General features: G+C 35.0%; 3 protein-coding genes across 3 annotated transcripts; 2 read left to right on the top strand and 1 right to left on the bottom strand.

Moving 5' to 3' along the window:
- The first annotated feature begins 1,584 nt into the window (after nt 1–1,584).
- LOC108211009 (ubiquitin-fold modifier-conjugating enzyme 1) lies at nt 1,585–5,257 on the top strand. Its single transcript, XM_017382488.2, has 3 exons — nt 1,585–2,031; nt 2,250–2,311; nt 4,912–5,257. The coding sequence occupies exons 1-3, from the start codon at nt 1,699–1,701 to the stop codon at nt 5,039–5,041; spliced, it is 525 nt and encodes a 174-aa protein (XP_017237977.1). The 5' UTR covers nt 1,585–1,698; the 3' UTR covers nt 5,042–5,257.
- Nucleotides 5,258–7,858: 2,601 nt separating this feature from the next.
- LOC108215322 (glutamyl-tRNA reductase 1, chloroplastic) lies at nt 7,859–11,418 on the top strand. The gene is made up of 3 exons (XM_017387772.2): nt 7,859–8,184; nt 9,374–9,615; nt 9,963–11,418. The coding sequence occupies exons 1-3, from the start codon at nt 7,938–7,940 to the stop codon at nt 11,091–11,093; spliced, it is 1,620 nt and encodes a 539-aa protein (XP_017243261.1). The 5' UTR covers nt 7,859–7,937; the 3' UTR covers nt 11,094–11,418.
- Nucleotides 11,419–12,391: 973 nt separating this feature from the next.
- LOC108211301 (transcription factor bHLH93) lies at nt 12,392–14,167 on the bottom strand. The gene is made up of 4 exons (XM_017382860.2): nt 13,468–14,167; nt 13,206–13,382; nt 12,945–13,112; nt 12,392–12,829 (listed from the first exon to the last, which is right to left on the bottom strand). Exons 1-4 carry the CDS (start codon nt 14,068–14,070, stop codon nt 12,743–12,745), a joined length of 1,035 nt encoding a protein of 344 aa, XP_017238349.1. The 5' UTR covers nt 14,071–14,167; the 3' UTR covers nt 12,392–12,742.
- Nucleotides 14,168–15,213: the final 1,046 nt, after the last annotated feature.

The following is a 15,213-nucleotide window of genomic DNA, read 5'->3' on the forward strand; positions in this document are numbered from 1 at the left end:
ATGACAAACTTTTCGAGCTCCACTTTCCTCTCTTCGCACTTCCTTTTCTTTATCATGCTTTTTCAACAAAAACTAAAGTACAGAAATCACTATGTAGTTATTGTATAATAATAATCCTTAGAATCCATATAAAGTTACCATCTTTGTATTTTTTGCTAGCTTCGCCATAATTTCCTACATTTCCAAACAGCATCACTATATTTAAAGAGACCCTTGCCCTGTTGCGAGATTCCTGAGTGAATAACTTGGGGCTTCTAATTCATTTGAACCCAACTCAAGTCACTTTCTATTTTAATCTATCATTTAGGATTATTTTGTTGGTTGGAAACTTTGAATATTATCTACGTTATCCTATTTTTTTGAAATAAATTATTTATTTTAAAAAGAGTATATATATGTAATGGTTAATTTATTTTAACAAGTGGAAATCACTTAATTTCTCATGTGAACTACATTTACACGTGAATATTGTTGTTTTTCTGCAGGTTGATTTGCTTCGCTCGAAGATATGTGCAGGAATCAATTTCAATTCACCAAAAATTTCCATAAGAAGATCTCTGTAACTTGATAACAAATCTCACAATAGCATAGGTTCTTTACCGATGCTCTAGACTATAGAAGTGCAGAAAGTATTAACTATGATGCCTTCATCTGCTTCCTCGCAAGGCTCGACTTAATATTGCGTGTATCAGTTTCTGCATGCTTACAGAGGCAGAACATTGAGCAACTGCTCTGCCATTATGTCCGCTTTCACCATCTTGTATTTATTAATTGTATTATTAATAGCCAAAGCATGATAAATTATTTGGATTAATCTAATGAATCAACATGAAATACTTGGCAATTATTGCAAGAAAGTAAGCAATTGGGGGATGAGAGTTGAGACCGGAAGCAGCAGTATCAGTGAGCCTGCTTAGGCTCCGAAAATAAGTGCGAGAGATAAGGGTCCGTTTGGGCAAGGTTAAAAAAATGATTCTTTGCTTAAGATAAGGTGGATAAGTGGATAAGAAGTGAGATGTAAATAAATTAATAAATTGTTTGGATAAGAAGCAGAAGCTCCGAGAGAGAAGTTAGCATTCTTAGCTTCTTAAAATGCTTCTAATCATTTAAAAAAACGAGTCAAAAAAAGTGAAAACCAGAAGCAGTTTCTGCTTTTTTGAACCAAACAGGCCCAATTTAAATATATAATACTATAATGTAAAATATTTGAAATGAAGTATTAAATCATGATATTTGAAATGAAATATATATTTTCAAACTTAATTTCAACATAAGAATGGACAATATCTGGTCATCAACAATCACTCTGAGCGAGTTTACAATTGTGATTTATAATTTAACTTGACTTATTGTGATAAGACGGGAGATTAAAACATGTGTTTGAATAATTTTAACTTATTAATAATTAGTTAAAATTATAATACTAATAATACAAGTGATAATAAGAATATTTTTTATCGAATAAAAAGTTTAAAAAAAATAAAAAAAAACACCTCAATTAATTTTGTAATTTTAAACTGACTCCTAATTTATTAGAAACACATATTTTTCCGTTAAAATAAAAAATGGCTTAAACGCAGGTTTTTGAGTTGGGGGTCGGGGGAACAGGCTACTAGTTTGATATCGCAAGACATAAGCAATTAAGCACAGAGACAGAGAAAGAAATTAGGGCTAGGGTTCTGATTTGAAACAGAAACAATGGAGGGATTTGATCCGACCACAAAATCAACGCTAACTCAAATCCCTCTCCTATCCACCAAAGCCGGCCCTCGCGACGGCGCCGCCTGGACGCAGCGGCTGAAAGAAGAGTACAAATCCCTAATTGCTTACACTTCGATGAACAAGTCTCGCGACAACGATTGGTTCCGCATCTCCGCCGCCAATCCCGAGGGCACTCGCTGGACTGGTAAGTGCTGGTACGTCCATAACCTCTTGAAATATGAATTTGATCTGCAATTCGATATTCCGGTCACTTATCCAGCTACTGCTCCCGAGCTTGAGCTTCCGCAACTCGATGGAAAAACTCACAAGGTTGTTAATTAAATCAATCTCTATATACACTCACATTCATTTATTTATATATTTACTTGTACTATCTCCGTATCTATTAAAATAATGAAATGTCATCGGCCATCATCATTTTGTAGTCAAATATTGGTCAATTCGACGAATATGTTGTAGGAAATAGGAACAGAGGGAGTGTTTGTGTATATTGGAGCTAATGTTGACATGGTTGTGTGTGATTGTAGATGTATAGAGGAGGGAAGATTTGTTTGACGGTGCATTTTAAGCCGCTATGGGCGAAGAATTGGTATGCTTGCTCTCCTTTGCTTATTGGTTTAGGTGTGTATGTGAAAATTTTGTTGATTGTGTTTCTGTTTTATTAGATCGTAGTAAGCTATGTGGGCTAGTTGAATATGAGTAGTTGTAGCTACTGTTATGTTGCTTGTGAGTGATTTAAAGCATGGTACTAGAATGCGGTAACGGTAAAAACGAGGAGTTGTTTGTTGTGAAAGATTAGCCAAATGCTGAATAGGTAAACTGTTTAGATTTATAATAATTGGTTTTGCTCTTAGGTGGTTTTTACTTGTTCCCAATGTAATTTTATCTATTGCATAGTTAGTAGTAATATAAATAAAAAAGGTTAATTGTTCACTTATCAGCAATCTCGAGTTGACGAGCCTCAGGCTAGGCGACTAGTCGAACAATTAATTTTAATAAATTATATAAAATCTGTTATATGTTATATATATTTTATTAATATATTATTGAAACATAGATACTAATAAAGTCATGATTTTAGTTGATCCATCTATGTTTTTGTAAAATTGATCAAGTTATGTTGGTTTATTAGTTTAGACACAACCTTACCAACTTTGGGTCTTGAATTCTAATTGTTGTCATACACATTCAACTCAATTGATGCCTAATTTGAATTTTTGAAACTATATACAAAAATTAACAAGGCCGAGTAATTATTTATATTAGACCTGTCGAGTCATTTTTTAGGAATACTCAATGTGTATAGTTTAACTTGCTATCTCACATATCACACCTATTTTGGGAGGACCTTGTTTTCAAGATGGATTCCATAGACATTATTGGCATCCTTTTATTATCCATCTTAGATGTGGAACAAAGACAATGACAATAACAGATTTTCCTTCCAAAATTTGCTTATGACTATTTATCTTTTTGATCAGCACCGGTATTGTGTTTATGTACCCTCTCTAATAGTTGAGTCATAGGATGACTATCTTTGTTTTTGCAAGGGTTAGTAAAATGGTCGTCATATGTTTTATGCAACAAAAAGATGTTTATATACCTAAGCTTAAAAAAATCACACTATAAAAAGCTTCATGTCTATGCTCATAAAAATCACACTGAAAAAAGCTTCATGCATTGGCACTAGAAGGGAGATGCATAGCATCAGCTAGTGATGCTAAACAATACAATATTACAATGTATGTCACAAGAGCTTCAAACTTGATCAATATTAGTCTAATTGTGAGTTGCTTCTTCTCTTCCATGTATGATTGTTTAAGAACTAGTTTGCCAGTTTTATATTGGAGGCAATGTAGTTGGTGTTTTATATATGTCATCCCGTACTTAACTTGGAGAGGACCTTACTTCCCTTGGTGCATGGTATTGGCACTGTCAGTGTTGTTTCAGTTTCACACCTCGACAAGGGACAAATCTCTAGAAACAGCTATGCACTTAAAGCAATAATAGATAGAACTAGGGTCTTTTAACTGCACCGAGGGGTTTTTTAACCACCTAAAAAGAGTAAATTGCATGGATCACAATTCACAAGCAATAAAGAGAGAACTGAATTTCAGTTGTTCAATTCAACAAGTTCAGGAAATAGTACATATTATGTCAAATTTCCTCATGTTGTAGAATCCTATAACTAATTCTAATTAGATAAAAGAAAGGGCTCTGTTTCTAACTTACTATCATAACTAGAACATTAGAAATAGTCAATAATATATCATACTTACTCATGTCCTATTACTAATACTAAATAAATAAAAGAAACTGCTCTATTTGTAACTTACTATCATAACCTAGATTATTCTTAGAGGTTGTTTGGTAGACATTCTAATTTCCAGGAAATTTAACTTCCTACGAAGTGCGAATATCTGAATTATTTGGGAGACACTTGTGTGGGAAGTAAAAATTCCTTGGAGGTGTGAATTCCTACATAACGTGGGAAGTTGCTTACGTACCCTGCCCTTGGTAACTTACACTTCCCATAATATACAACTTCCTGTTTATCAAGAAAACATACTTTTTAGACTTCCTAGAGATTTCATGAAGGAATTAACTATCTAGGACATACAACTTACCATGGAATTTTATTCCTACAAGTAACCAAACAAGCGCTTAGTAATCTACTTGTACAATTAGACTCGAGTTCATAATGAATCACAACGAACTCATTGCTTGGACAATAACATAAAATATATACAACCTAATTTTATAATTGCTTACTCTTCAATGTCAGCTCTCTGCCCTAACATTTATTATGTAAAACATGTGAAAATGTCTTTCTCGTGCATTAAGCTTTAGAGAGAGTAGACACAAAAACAAATTGAGATGCTTACACAGTGCTGATATTTGTTCTATGAGGATACAACTATTAATTTTAACTTGCATGTGCTTTTGCTTTGGTTGCCTCTGTTTTCTTAACTGATATATTTGCTTATATGAAAAAGTTGATACAAGGTGCTTGAACTGGGGAAAAGATCAAGTGGTGCCTGTTAATATTGCTAGATTTGTTTATATATTAAAATTTGCTTTTGATTGCTAAATCTTCAAGATGAATAAATAAATTGTGATATCCTTCTTTTTCATGCATTACTGTGAAGCTCAAGATATTCACGTGTTTTGTTAATGATGGTTTTCCAGTCCAAGATTTGGTATAGCCCATGCACTTTGTTTGGGTCTAGCTCCCTGGCTTGCAGCTGAGATTCCCATTCTTGTTGATTCTGGCATGATCAAGCACAAAGATGATGCTGCATCATCCAGTGAGTCTTAGGCAGCTATATGTTCTTATGGAAATTGATGAAGGGATATTTGTTGATCGACTCCAAGCACATGAAAGGTTGAGAAATTTTAATTTACAGATACTTGTCAAAATAAAAGTACAGGAGGTCTTATTCTGCCTTACATTAGATGTGATCTAAAGTGTAACATTCAACTTTTTAAAGTTGCAGAAGATTAAAGTTGGTGGATATATATGATATTTCCCGAATGTGTTAAAGTGTGTTTTTGTGGATATTTTTTTTGTTAAAACTGATGATGTGTGCTGTAGTCCTCCGGATTGCTGATCAAATACACATGAAGTAGTTATATCTTGACTTTATAAGTCTCGAGAAAAGCTAGGCCAAACAGGCATTTTCTTTTCCTTTCTTGCAAATACTTGGTTGCATATGTATGATATATCAGGATGCTCTGGTATTCTTGTTTGTGGATGATTCTTGTTGATAGGTACAGTTTTTTTGGTGATTAGTACTTGTTTCGGTGGTTAATATTGTTTGTTCGAATATGAAATAAGCTTTCTTTTTATGTTCTCGTATTTCTGATTATAGGTTCACATATTCTTTTATAGTTGTTCCTCCCTTTGATGAGTAAATCACCTTTCAAGTCACTGCTGCTGATCTGTTGTGTACTTGCTCCTTGGGCTTAGTGGTGAATCGTCACAATGTGCATCTGCACATGCACACACAATTGTATATTTGTAATATATGTCAAGTATGTGTAGCCACAATTTGGTAGTCTGACTTCGTGGAGAAGCAGACATACTTAGTGGAATGATAATGGAACCATGGGTGTCTTGTTAATGTTAATCTTAATCCTCACTTGATCTCATAAAATATTAGTAATTAGGTAGAACTCATTGGTGATAATAATGTAGCTAAGTAATTAACTTGTCTTGGATGTTCTAAGCTATCCTCCATAGAGTGCTGTATAATGGACGTATTTCCCTATCTGGGAATGTAGATGATTAAGGTATTGTTTCTTCTTAAATTTTGTGTAGTTTGGGCGAAACATGTACCCTTATCTTCTTCAGCACATGAGGCCCGTGGTTTTGCTAAAGTTTCTTCATCAACTTCTCACAAAATATTTTATCTTGTGATTCTTACCGGCCACTGTTTAGCAGAGCCTAATTTTAGTATTGACGTTTACCTTGAGGTTGTAAATTTGTCAGTAAACGCAAAGAAAAGGCACGGGCCAGACACATTGACACGTAAGCCGCGAAAATTGGTAGCCATGCAAGTAGAGATGCAGGGTCCATCTGTGTTAAAAGTGAGTACATCTCATTTCCACGTCTGCTACAAGGGGTTTGTGGCAGAAAAAGACCTTGAAATCCTAGAAAGCAATCTCCATCACAAGCTTGCAACCCTTCACATATCTCCTCTTCTCACCTTATCTCTTTCCATTCTTAGGGGTAAATATGATACTTTAATCATATATCCTGTAAAGGCTTGATATAATTTACTTGTTATATCAAGAAACTTATGTCTTTACAATCATGCCATCTATATATTCAAGTATATTTCTATTTGTCAAGTTGAAACAATAACATGTATGTTTAAAATATAATCAATTATTGTAACTAATTCTACCGAGCACACCATTTTAAAGATTCAATAATTTCTATACAATTATTAATTTAATCGGTTATTTAGCAGATACCATTCATCATGCTCGTAGTTGTCTTTCTCAAAAAGTTGTTTGATAAGAAAACAAGAGAAAAAAGAGAGATGACTTGCATAGTGGCATGTGATTCAGTGGATGGTAAACTGCCAAGACAAAGTATCATATACACCCACCCCATTTTTTATCACTAGTCAAAATTGTACCGATGCTCGAGTGATTTTAATCTTCTTCTTATTTATTTAAAATTTATGCAAGAGAGATGGTTATTTCTCTCGACTATAATTCATGTGGCAACTATAGCAATTTTAAGGTTAAATATTGATAATTAATCATTCGTCATTTAATACCATTCTTTATCTAACTTGTATAGAGTTATTATTATAAATATAATAAATTTGTAATATACATTTAATTGTACACACTAAAGCTAAAATAGGAAGGTGTATGGATAAAATGTGTGTACCACACGCCAATCAGAGCCCCATAGAATATGCTTTATGAAAGAAAACATATTTATTAAATCTGTTAAGTTTTGGTGATATTAAACTATTTAATATGAAACTAATATAATAATTTTGATATTTTGTGGGAGTGGTAAATAAAAGGAGCAATAGCTAATAAGTAGGGCTGAGCATTCGGTCGGTTCGGTCCAAAACCGGACCGAACCGAATGGACCGAGAACCGAACTTTGAATTTTTTTGGGACCGGACCGGACCGAAGTTTTATAGTGGACCGAACCGGACCGAACCGAAATAATCCGGTTCGGTCCGGTCCGGACCAAAAGGACCGATATTATTTTAAAAATAAAAAATTATATTATAAATAAAATTAAAATTCATGATTTATTATAAAAAATTTCATATTAATTAATCACCCCCAATTCATTAAAGGTAGATATAATTAAATTTACAAATTAGATATTATAATTATAACATATAAGATATATGTAATATAAATATAAATATAAATTATATATATTTTGGAATGTTCGGTCTATTCGGTCCGGACCGAAATATTTTTTTACGGACCGAACCGGACCGAACTTTATTTCGGTCTATTCGGTCCAGACCGAATGGACCGAATTTTCAGAAAATTAGGACCGAACCGAACCGAACCTACACGGTTCGGTTCGGTTTTTCGGTTCCGGTTCGGTTTTGCTCACCCCTACTAATAAGCCACATCCCGTTTGTACAATATTTACACCTCTCTCTCCTGTCTGAAATTCTTTTGGGAGAGATTCATATCATAGAGGAGTTTTAAGGAAGGGGGCAATGGCAGTTCCAAGTGCTTTTGCAGGGCCCAAGTTGGAGAATATTTTTCTGGGGAATGCTTCCCACAACGGGGTGGTGTTTTGTAAGCCCAGAAAAGCTGTCTTCCCAAGAAACTCCACGAGTCTTAGGTGCGAACAGCAGCAGCTTCAGACAACTAATGACAATGTTATCGTTGACAATTCTACTAAGACTCCTTCTTCTTCAAGTCTCTCCGCTCTCCAACAGCTCAAATCCTCTGCTGCTGACAGTAATCTCTCTCTCTCTCTAGCTCTCCCTCCCCCCCCCCCCCCCCCCTCTCTCTCTCTCTCTCTCTCTCGTATCTATGAATGTGATGATCAGTTGATGAATTGGTGGTATTCGATATGTTTGATGATTTTTCTTTCTATGCCTTTCTTTGAGTGTACTTATTCTGAATTCAGTTTTTTACTTATTACAAGTTAAAGTTGCCAGTATTTCTAAACAGGGTTTGGATATCAAATGACAACCAAAATAACTTGAAAAACATTGTGAAAACACTAAAATTGGACACACAAATATACAAGTGAAGTTTAGAATATGGAACATATCACTTCTATTGTATGGCAATGATCCATCTGGCTTCACCGTTCCGTTCAAGAAACATACAAAACATGTATTGTTTAAACACATTTAACTAAAGTTTAACAAATTTATAGTGGTGACTGCTGAGCCTTAGTATTACATAACTTGTACCGATGTATATACAATTATACATTATGTTGATGATGAAAGTTCTAATTACTAATTGTTTGATTTTGCTGTTTATCAAATTGAATAGTGAGGTTATTATTTCTTTCTTTTCATTTTGGAAAACTGAGAACAGAAATCTTTATTTATCCCGATGAAACCGTAGGCTATTTTATATTGTGTTTTAGTTTAACATGGAAATCAGTACCTTTCTTATAAAGAGTTATATACAAGTATTTTTTATTTCGAGCTCCTTCTTCCCTTGTTTATAAGGGAGCCTTGCTATTTGGAATTTTAGTAATGTAAATATTGCAGCTTTAATAGAAGTGAAATTTATGATAACATATAATATATGCTTCGTACTTGTGATATTTAAAGTATAATTCTAATTATTTGTTTTGCTAAGGTTGAAGGTTCACCTGATTAAGTTGATTTCTTATGTTTTTCCACGGGCAATTTTTTGTGTGCGTCAAATGATCTCACTGTAGTATTCTCAAGTTTCCTTAAATCACGACTTTTTGTCATTCAAAACTGTGTTTCTTCCCCTTTATGGAAAACTTATCGTTCTATATCTCTATTCTCTTTACTCAACATTAATAGCTTTCTTTATTATTTATTTCAAATTTGGATCTGCCTCGCCCTCCTAAACAGTTATACCTTTTATTAGACACACACATTTTAATTCAAAAAATTTCCAGAGTGTGTCTGAAGCTTTTTATCTTATGGTATAGGGTATACAAAGGAGAGAAGCAGCATTGTAGTCATTGGGCTCAGTATTCACACAACACCTGTTGAAATGCGTGAGAAACTCGCTATTCCTGAAGCTGAATGGCCCCGAGCTATTAGTGAGCTATGTAGCTTGAATCATATTGAAGAGGCTGCTGTTCTTAGTACCTGCAACAGGATGGAGATATATGTTGTAGCTTTGTCTCAGCACCGTGGCGTCAAAGAAGTGACCGAGTGGATGTCAAAGGTACGGCTTTCTCTGTTATATTATACCTACTCTTGTAAGTTGTAATCCTTTTCCACCTTAAGCCTTTCTTTTTTTTCTACTCTGTTAGATGTGAATGCTGCAGCCTGTAAAAATACTTCATGTACTATCATACTAATTACCGTTCTCTGCACCTATTTTCATTTTATGTTTCGCGGCCACATATTTGTCTCCAGTGATGCTCAGCAAAATATGATCTGCATCTGTCCTGACTTCAGGATCTCTATCTCTGTATAATCTTGTCACGCACCATTAGCATTATCTATTTAAATACTTCTCTTTTTCAAGTACAACCACCTCAACACTTTTTTTTGGTCGTATCTTGGCAGACAAGTGGGGTACCAGCTTCTGACCTTTGTGAGCATCGATTTTTGCTGTATAACAATGATGCTACCCAACACATCTTTGAAGTATCAGCAGGGCTTGATTCACTGGTGCTAGGAGAAGGTCAAATTCTTGCGCAGGTCAAACAAGTTGTCAAAGTTGGGCAAGGAGTTGTAGGCTTTGGGAGGAACATCAGTGGGTTGTTTAAGCATGCAATTACTGTCGGGAAGAGGGTTAGAAGTGAGCTAAATATTGCATCAGGGGCAGTTTCAGTCAGTTCAGCTGCTGTGGAACTGGCATTGATGAAGCTACCTAAAACCTCCCATAGTACTGCTAGAATGTTATTAATAGGGGCAGGAAAGATGGGAAAGCTTGTAATTAAACACTTGGCAGCCAAAGGATGCACAAAAATGGTGGTCGTGAACAGAAGTGAGGAGAGAGTAACTGCTATTCGTGAAGAGCTGCATGGTATTGAGATAATCTACAAACCCCTTACAGATATGCTAGCCGCTGCTGCAGAGGCAGATGTCATCTTTACCAGCACTGCTTCGGAAACACCATTATTTCTCAAAGAGCATGTAGCAGATCTTCCACCTGTTGGTTCAGATGTTGGATCTGTGAGACTTTTTGTTGACATTTCTGTTCCTAGAAATGTTGGCTCCTGCATTAAGGAGCTAGAAACTGCACGAGTTTACAATGTGGATGACCTTAAGGAGGTTGTGTCAGCAAATAAGGAGGATCGACTTAGAAAAGCAAAGGAAGCTCAGACCATAATAGCTGAGGAATCGAAGCAATTTGCAGCCTGGAGGGATTCACTTGAAACTGTTCCAACCATAAAGAAGTTACGAGCCTACGCCGAAAGAATCAGACTCGCAGAGCTGGATAAATGTCTGTCAAGAATGGGCGATGACGTTACAAAGAAAACAAAAAAAGCAGCTGATGATCTCAGCCGGGGTATAGTAAACAAGCTTCTCCATGGTCCCATGCAGCATCTGAGATGTGATGGCAGTGACAGCCGAACTTTAACAGAGACACTAGAGAATATGCATGCCCTTAACAGGATGTTTAGTCTGGAAGCTGAAATATCTGTTCTGGAACAAAAGGTCCGAGCTAAGGTGGAGCAGAACCAGAAGTAAGCTCCCTTACATTTATGTAGTTTATATATAGCGACACTGATCATCACGTTTTGGAGTCCGAATAAGAGAGGAAGTTTCTAATCTTGCTGTCATTATTTGAGCCGTTGTGAATCTTCATCCGGATATATACACAAAATTGAAGCCTTCATTGGCTCGCCATTTATTTAAATGCTGCTAAGTCTATACTGTTCAACTCTCCTGTGTTTTTCATAATGCCTATACGGTCGGTGTAATTAACAGATTGAACTTGGTTTTCTTCCCTGAGTGATGTTGTCCAATGTAATGAATGAACAGATGCGCTTCTCAGGGGGCAGTTTCCACAACATTGTCACTTGTTGTAGTTAATATACTCGTTATTCTAAAACCTTGTTGCTTGTATTGGCTTCCACCTTGTTGCCAGGAAGACAATATAAGAGGAGATGATGTGCTTAAACAGGTAAACCACATTATATTCATTGCTAATGCTAGGTAAACAGGTTTGATCAATCAAAACATGGTTAGTAGCCTATCTTTGTTTGAATTTCTATTTTCTTCCCTGATTTTACCACCTTGAGGAAAAACAGCTCTGTGCCTGAGAGACAGTCACTGATGGTTGCAAACATCAGGTTACTCTAGAAAACATACATCTGTTTGAGGTTTGGTAATCCACTTGTATGTCCTTATTTGCTGCAGCAAGGGGCAGTGGAGCTGAGGACTTGAGTAATTTTAATTAGTGCATTGACCATTGCCACTGCAAACACATACAACCTCTTTATTACTAATAAGAGATGATAAGAGATGATAACGTATATACAACCTTTCTTTTTCGTATACAACCTCTTTACAAATAAAGGATAACAATGCATAGTGCATAATTTGCGACTCGTCTAAATGTGTCACTGTCAGTGATGAAATTAAAAAATTTATTCATATCTGACTAGTGTAAAATCGAGTTTTATGTACAACAACAATTTACTTTATAAAATTATAAATGTAAAATGAGATTGATTTTGTTTGAAATAAGTCGGAAAAAATATTTTGTCAAAACAGTTTTAGTTACGAGTTGCAGTTTAATTATGCCTCAAAATAAGTCGGAACAATTCTTTTTCTAAAAGACTTCTCTGAACTCTCGAATCCATTTACTCGGGAAATATTTCTATTATGCATAATAAAAAAATATACTAACATTCCAAATAGGTTACACTTTATTGTTTCATATACAAACAAAGCAATGCCCTCTACATTCTTCGCCTAGTTTACATGTAAAAATGTGGTGAAGGCAGTGATGAAACACTTATGCTGTAAAGTAAAAAGCGATGAATAATCAATGGATGACATCCCATTAGAACAAATCATTACAAATTTTACGAAGCATACAAATGATTTCTTACTTGGAAAAAGTTGAGCCTTTTTCCATGACAAGAATTTAGAAGACCATGGCAGTCTCACTTTTACTGCCCTTATCCTGTAGATACTGATTTTCCAGAAAAAGCAAGACAGTAATAATTCCATTTTTTGAAATTTCACCACTTGGCTGGAATTCCCTTTTATTTCTCTCTCATCTTATCTCATCTCGTGACCCAAAAATATTATAAGGTCCGGACCTAATCCAGGGTGATGCCAAAATAACGAGGAGACTTGTGCACTGGTTACGAAATCCTTGTTATGTTCTACAAGCACCTTCCACCGTATCCAGCATTCTTAAATAATGCTTGCTTTATCTCTTCTGAACTCATGCTTCCTCTTTGCTCCATTTCCTATCATTAAGAAAATTAAAATTAAGTACTTGAGAAGAAAATCCAGCAAACTGTGATTAGTGATTGAAAATTGAGTTTAATAAAGTAATTTAAAGCTTAATCAAACTTATAGTACCTCTGAGCAAGAAGCAGTCATTCCAAACTCATTGAAGCAGCTAATAACACAGTGTTGAATCTCAAGGCCTAATGCTTCTAGTGTACTCACAGTTGAGAGCAACAACCCTGGCTTAGTAGCACAGCACATTTCGATTCTAGTATCCATGTCATTTCTCTCCACATTAAACTAATCATAAATCAAGATGCTCAAGTGTGAGTTATGAGTAAAATGATTAGTGCAATAAGTATCAGTAAACAGAACATACTACATAGTACATACCTTTGGTGAGTTTCTGACAAGAACCTCATTAGGCTTTACATCTTTAAATAGGCTTGTTAAGCTTGGGTGATGATGGTCATTTGAGTCACTTTCATTCCCTTCTTGCATTTTATTAATTCTTTCAAGAAGCTCCTTCATGTAATCTATTGTGTCTCCAAGGATTGATGTCCTATCCATCTGTCATAATTTTAAGTAAAAATGGAGAAGGTTTAGCAGATATTTATGTAATTAAATTCTTGAAAAACAGACACAAAAAGGGTACCTTGCTGATCTTAGGAACAACAGATCTAAGCATGGAAAGCCTGTCATTAAGCCGCTTTCTTCGCCGTCTTTCAGCCATGAGATTCTTGGAAGGCTGTCCATCCAATTTCTTGACCTTGCTCCTTTTTTCCATGCCAGCACCCATGTTAAAACCAGGGACTTCAGGGGACTGAAAAGGCTCCATCTTGCAAGCCTCAGCAGCTGCCTGCACTTCAAAATCCTCGATAACCGAATACTCTTCTTGACAAGGCAAGAACGGATCAGGTGTATCAAGCATGTTGTTAGAAGAATCAGTGTGCTCAGGAGCTGATATAGCCTGATCATCTCCAAAAGGCACACAAAACTCCCCAAAATAACTGGAAAAGTTGAAACTTGGTTGATACTGATCAAATGGTAATGCAGGTAAGTCCTCAAAACAATAAGTCTGAGGAATGTTGGATAAAGGGGTTTCAGGTAAAGTAGGAACATTGCAATAGGCATTAGTAAAATTGTAGAACTCATGAGGTTGGGTTGGAATGAGATTGGTTATTGATTCCCAAGGCTCACTTCTGAAAGTTAACAACTCTTCCAAGAAATCATGACCATTATATTCCATCTCCAACATAACTCACACAAACACTCTTGCTTTTTCTTCTCTCTTTCACTTTGAGTTGGACTTGGATGCTTACTTACACAAGTAGGGACCAAGATTATATTGAGATGCAGCAAGTGGGCTAACTGCCTCATATATATAGTAGTGTATGTGTGAAGGGAGTTCATTGTGAGAGAGTAATATTTTAATTCTTAATCTTTTAATCTTCTGGCTCAATTGGACATAAGAGTTTTATCTATGAAATATTTAAGTTATTTTTTACACATTTTATTTTTAATGTCACTCATTTTTTTAGTTAAGGTTGATCACCTGTTAGGACTCGATATCACATTAGATATAAAATTTGATTAACAAATTTTGATATATTTATCAATATATACAAGTATTTCCCTCGATGTCTGTTCTAAATGACGTGACCGACAAATCAAAGATTAATCGGATGATTTTATATAGAGGATTACATTATTATCGATGTGAGTGTAATAATCAAAATATATCAAGTTTGAGAAAAAATTTAAATTTTCTTTTTTGAAATCTCTAGCATATATGCACGTTACTTCAAATTGCAGTAACAAGAGAAGATAAATTTACCAGATATGCATTCTAACAAGACAAATAAATTCTAAATACGCGTTAATGTTTGCAGAATTGTTTACTAAAATGATTTGTACTTTTTGAACATGATCCTCTTTAATATAACATATACTCCTACTGTATAAATGAACATGTCTTTCTACATCTGCGGTTGATGTCTAGGTAACTTCATGTCTTTTTCATCGAAATCTGGCATATCAAACAGACACAATATATAATCGTAAGAGTCTGATAACTTTGACTTGCATTTCTGTCTGAAACGTAAAGGATGGCGTTTAGCTACATAGACCGTGTCAGGTTCTCTGTATTCGTTTAACCTCTTCTATAGACTTGCATGCTCGCCAGGAAATATATGATCCAAATACGTAACTCTTGTAATTGAATAAAAGGTAATTATGGAAAATAAATTCAGTTTTATACATGTGCTAAATAATAATCATCTGGGAAATAAATTGAAAAAAGGCCTAGCCTATTTATTCCAGCCGTCATGTTATGAGACTGTAGCTATATTTATATTATGACCGGAAAATTTTGTCCTAAAAATCAGTGATTAATTCTGTA

The sequence above is a fragment of the Daucus carota genome, chromosome 3, assembly GCF_001625215.2.
Source record: "Daucus carota subsp. sativus chromosome 3, DH1 v3.0, whole genome shotgun sequence".
NCBI classification, from domain to species: Eukaryota; Viridiplantae; Streptophyta; class Magnoliopsida; order Apiales; family Apiaceae; genus Daucus; species Daucus carota.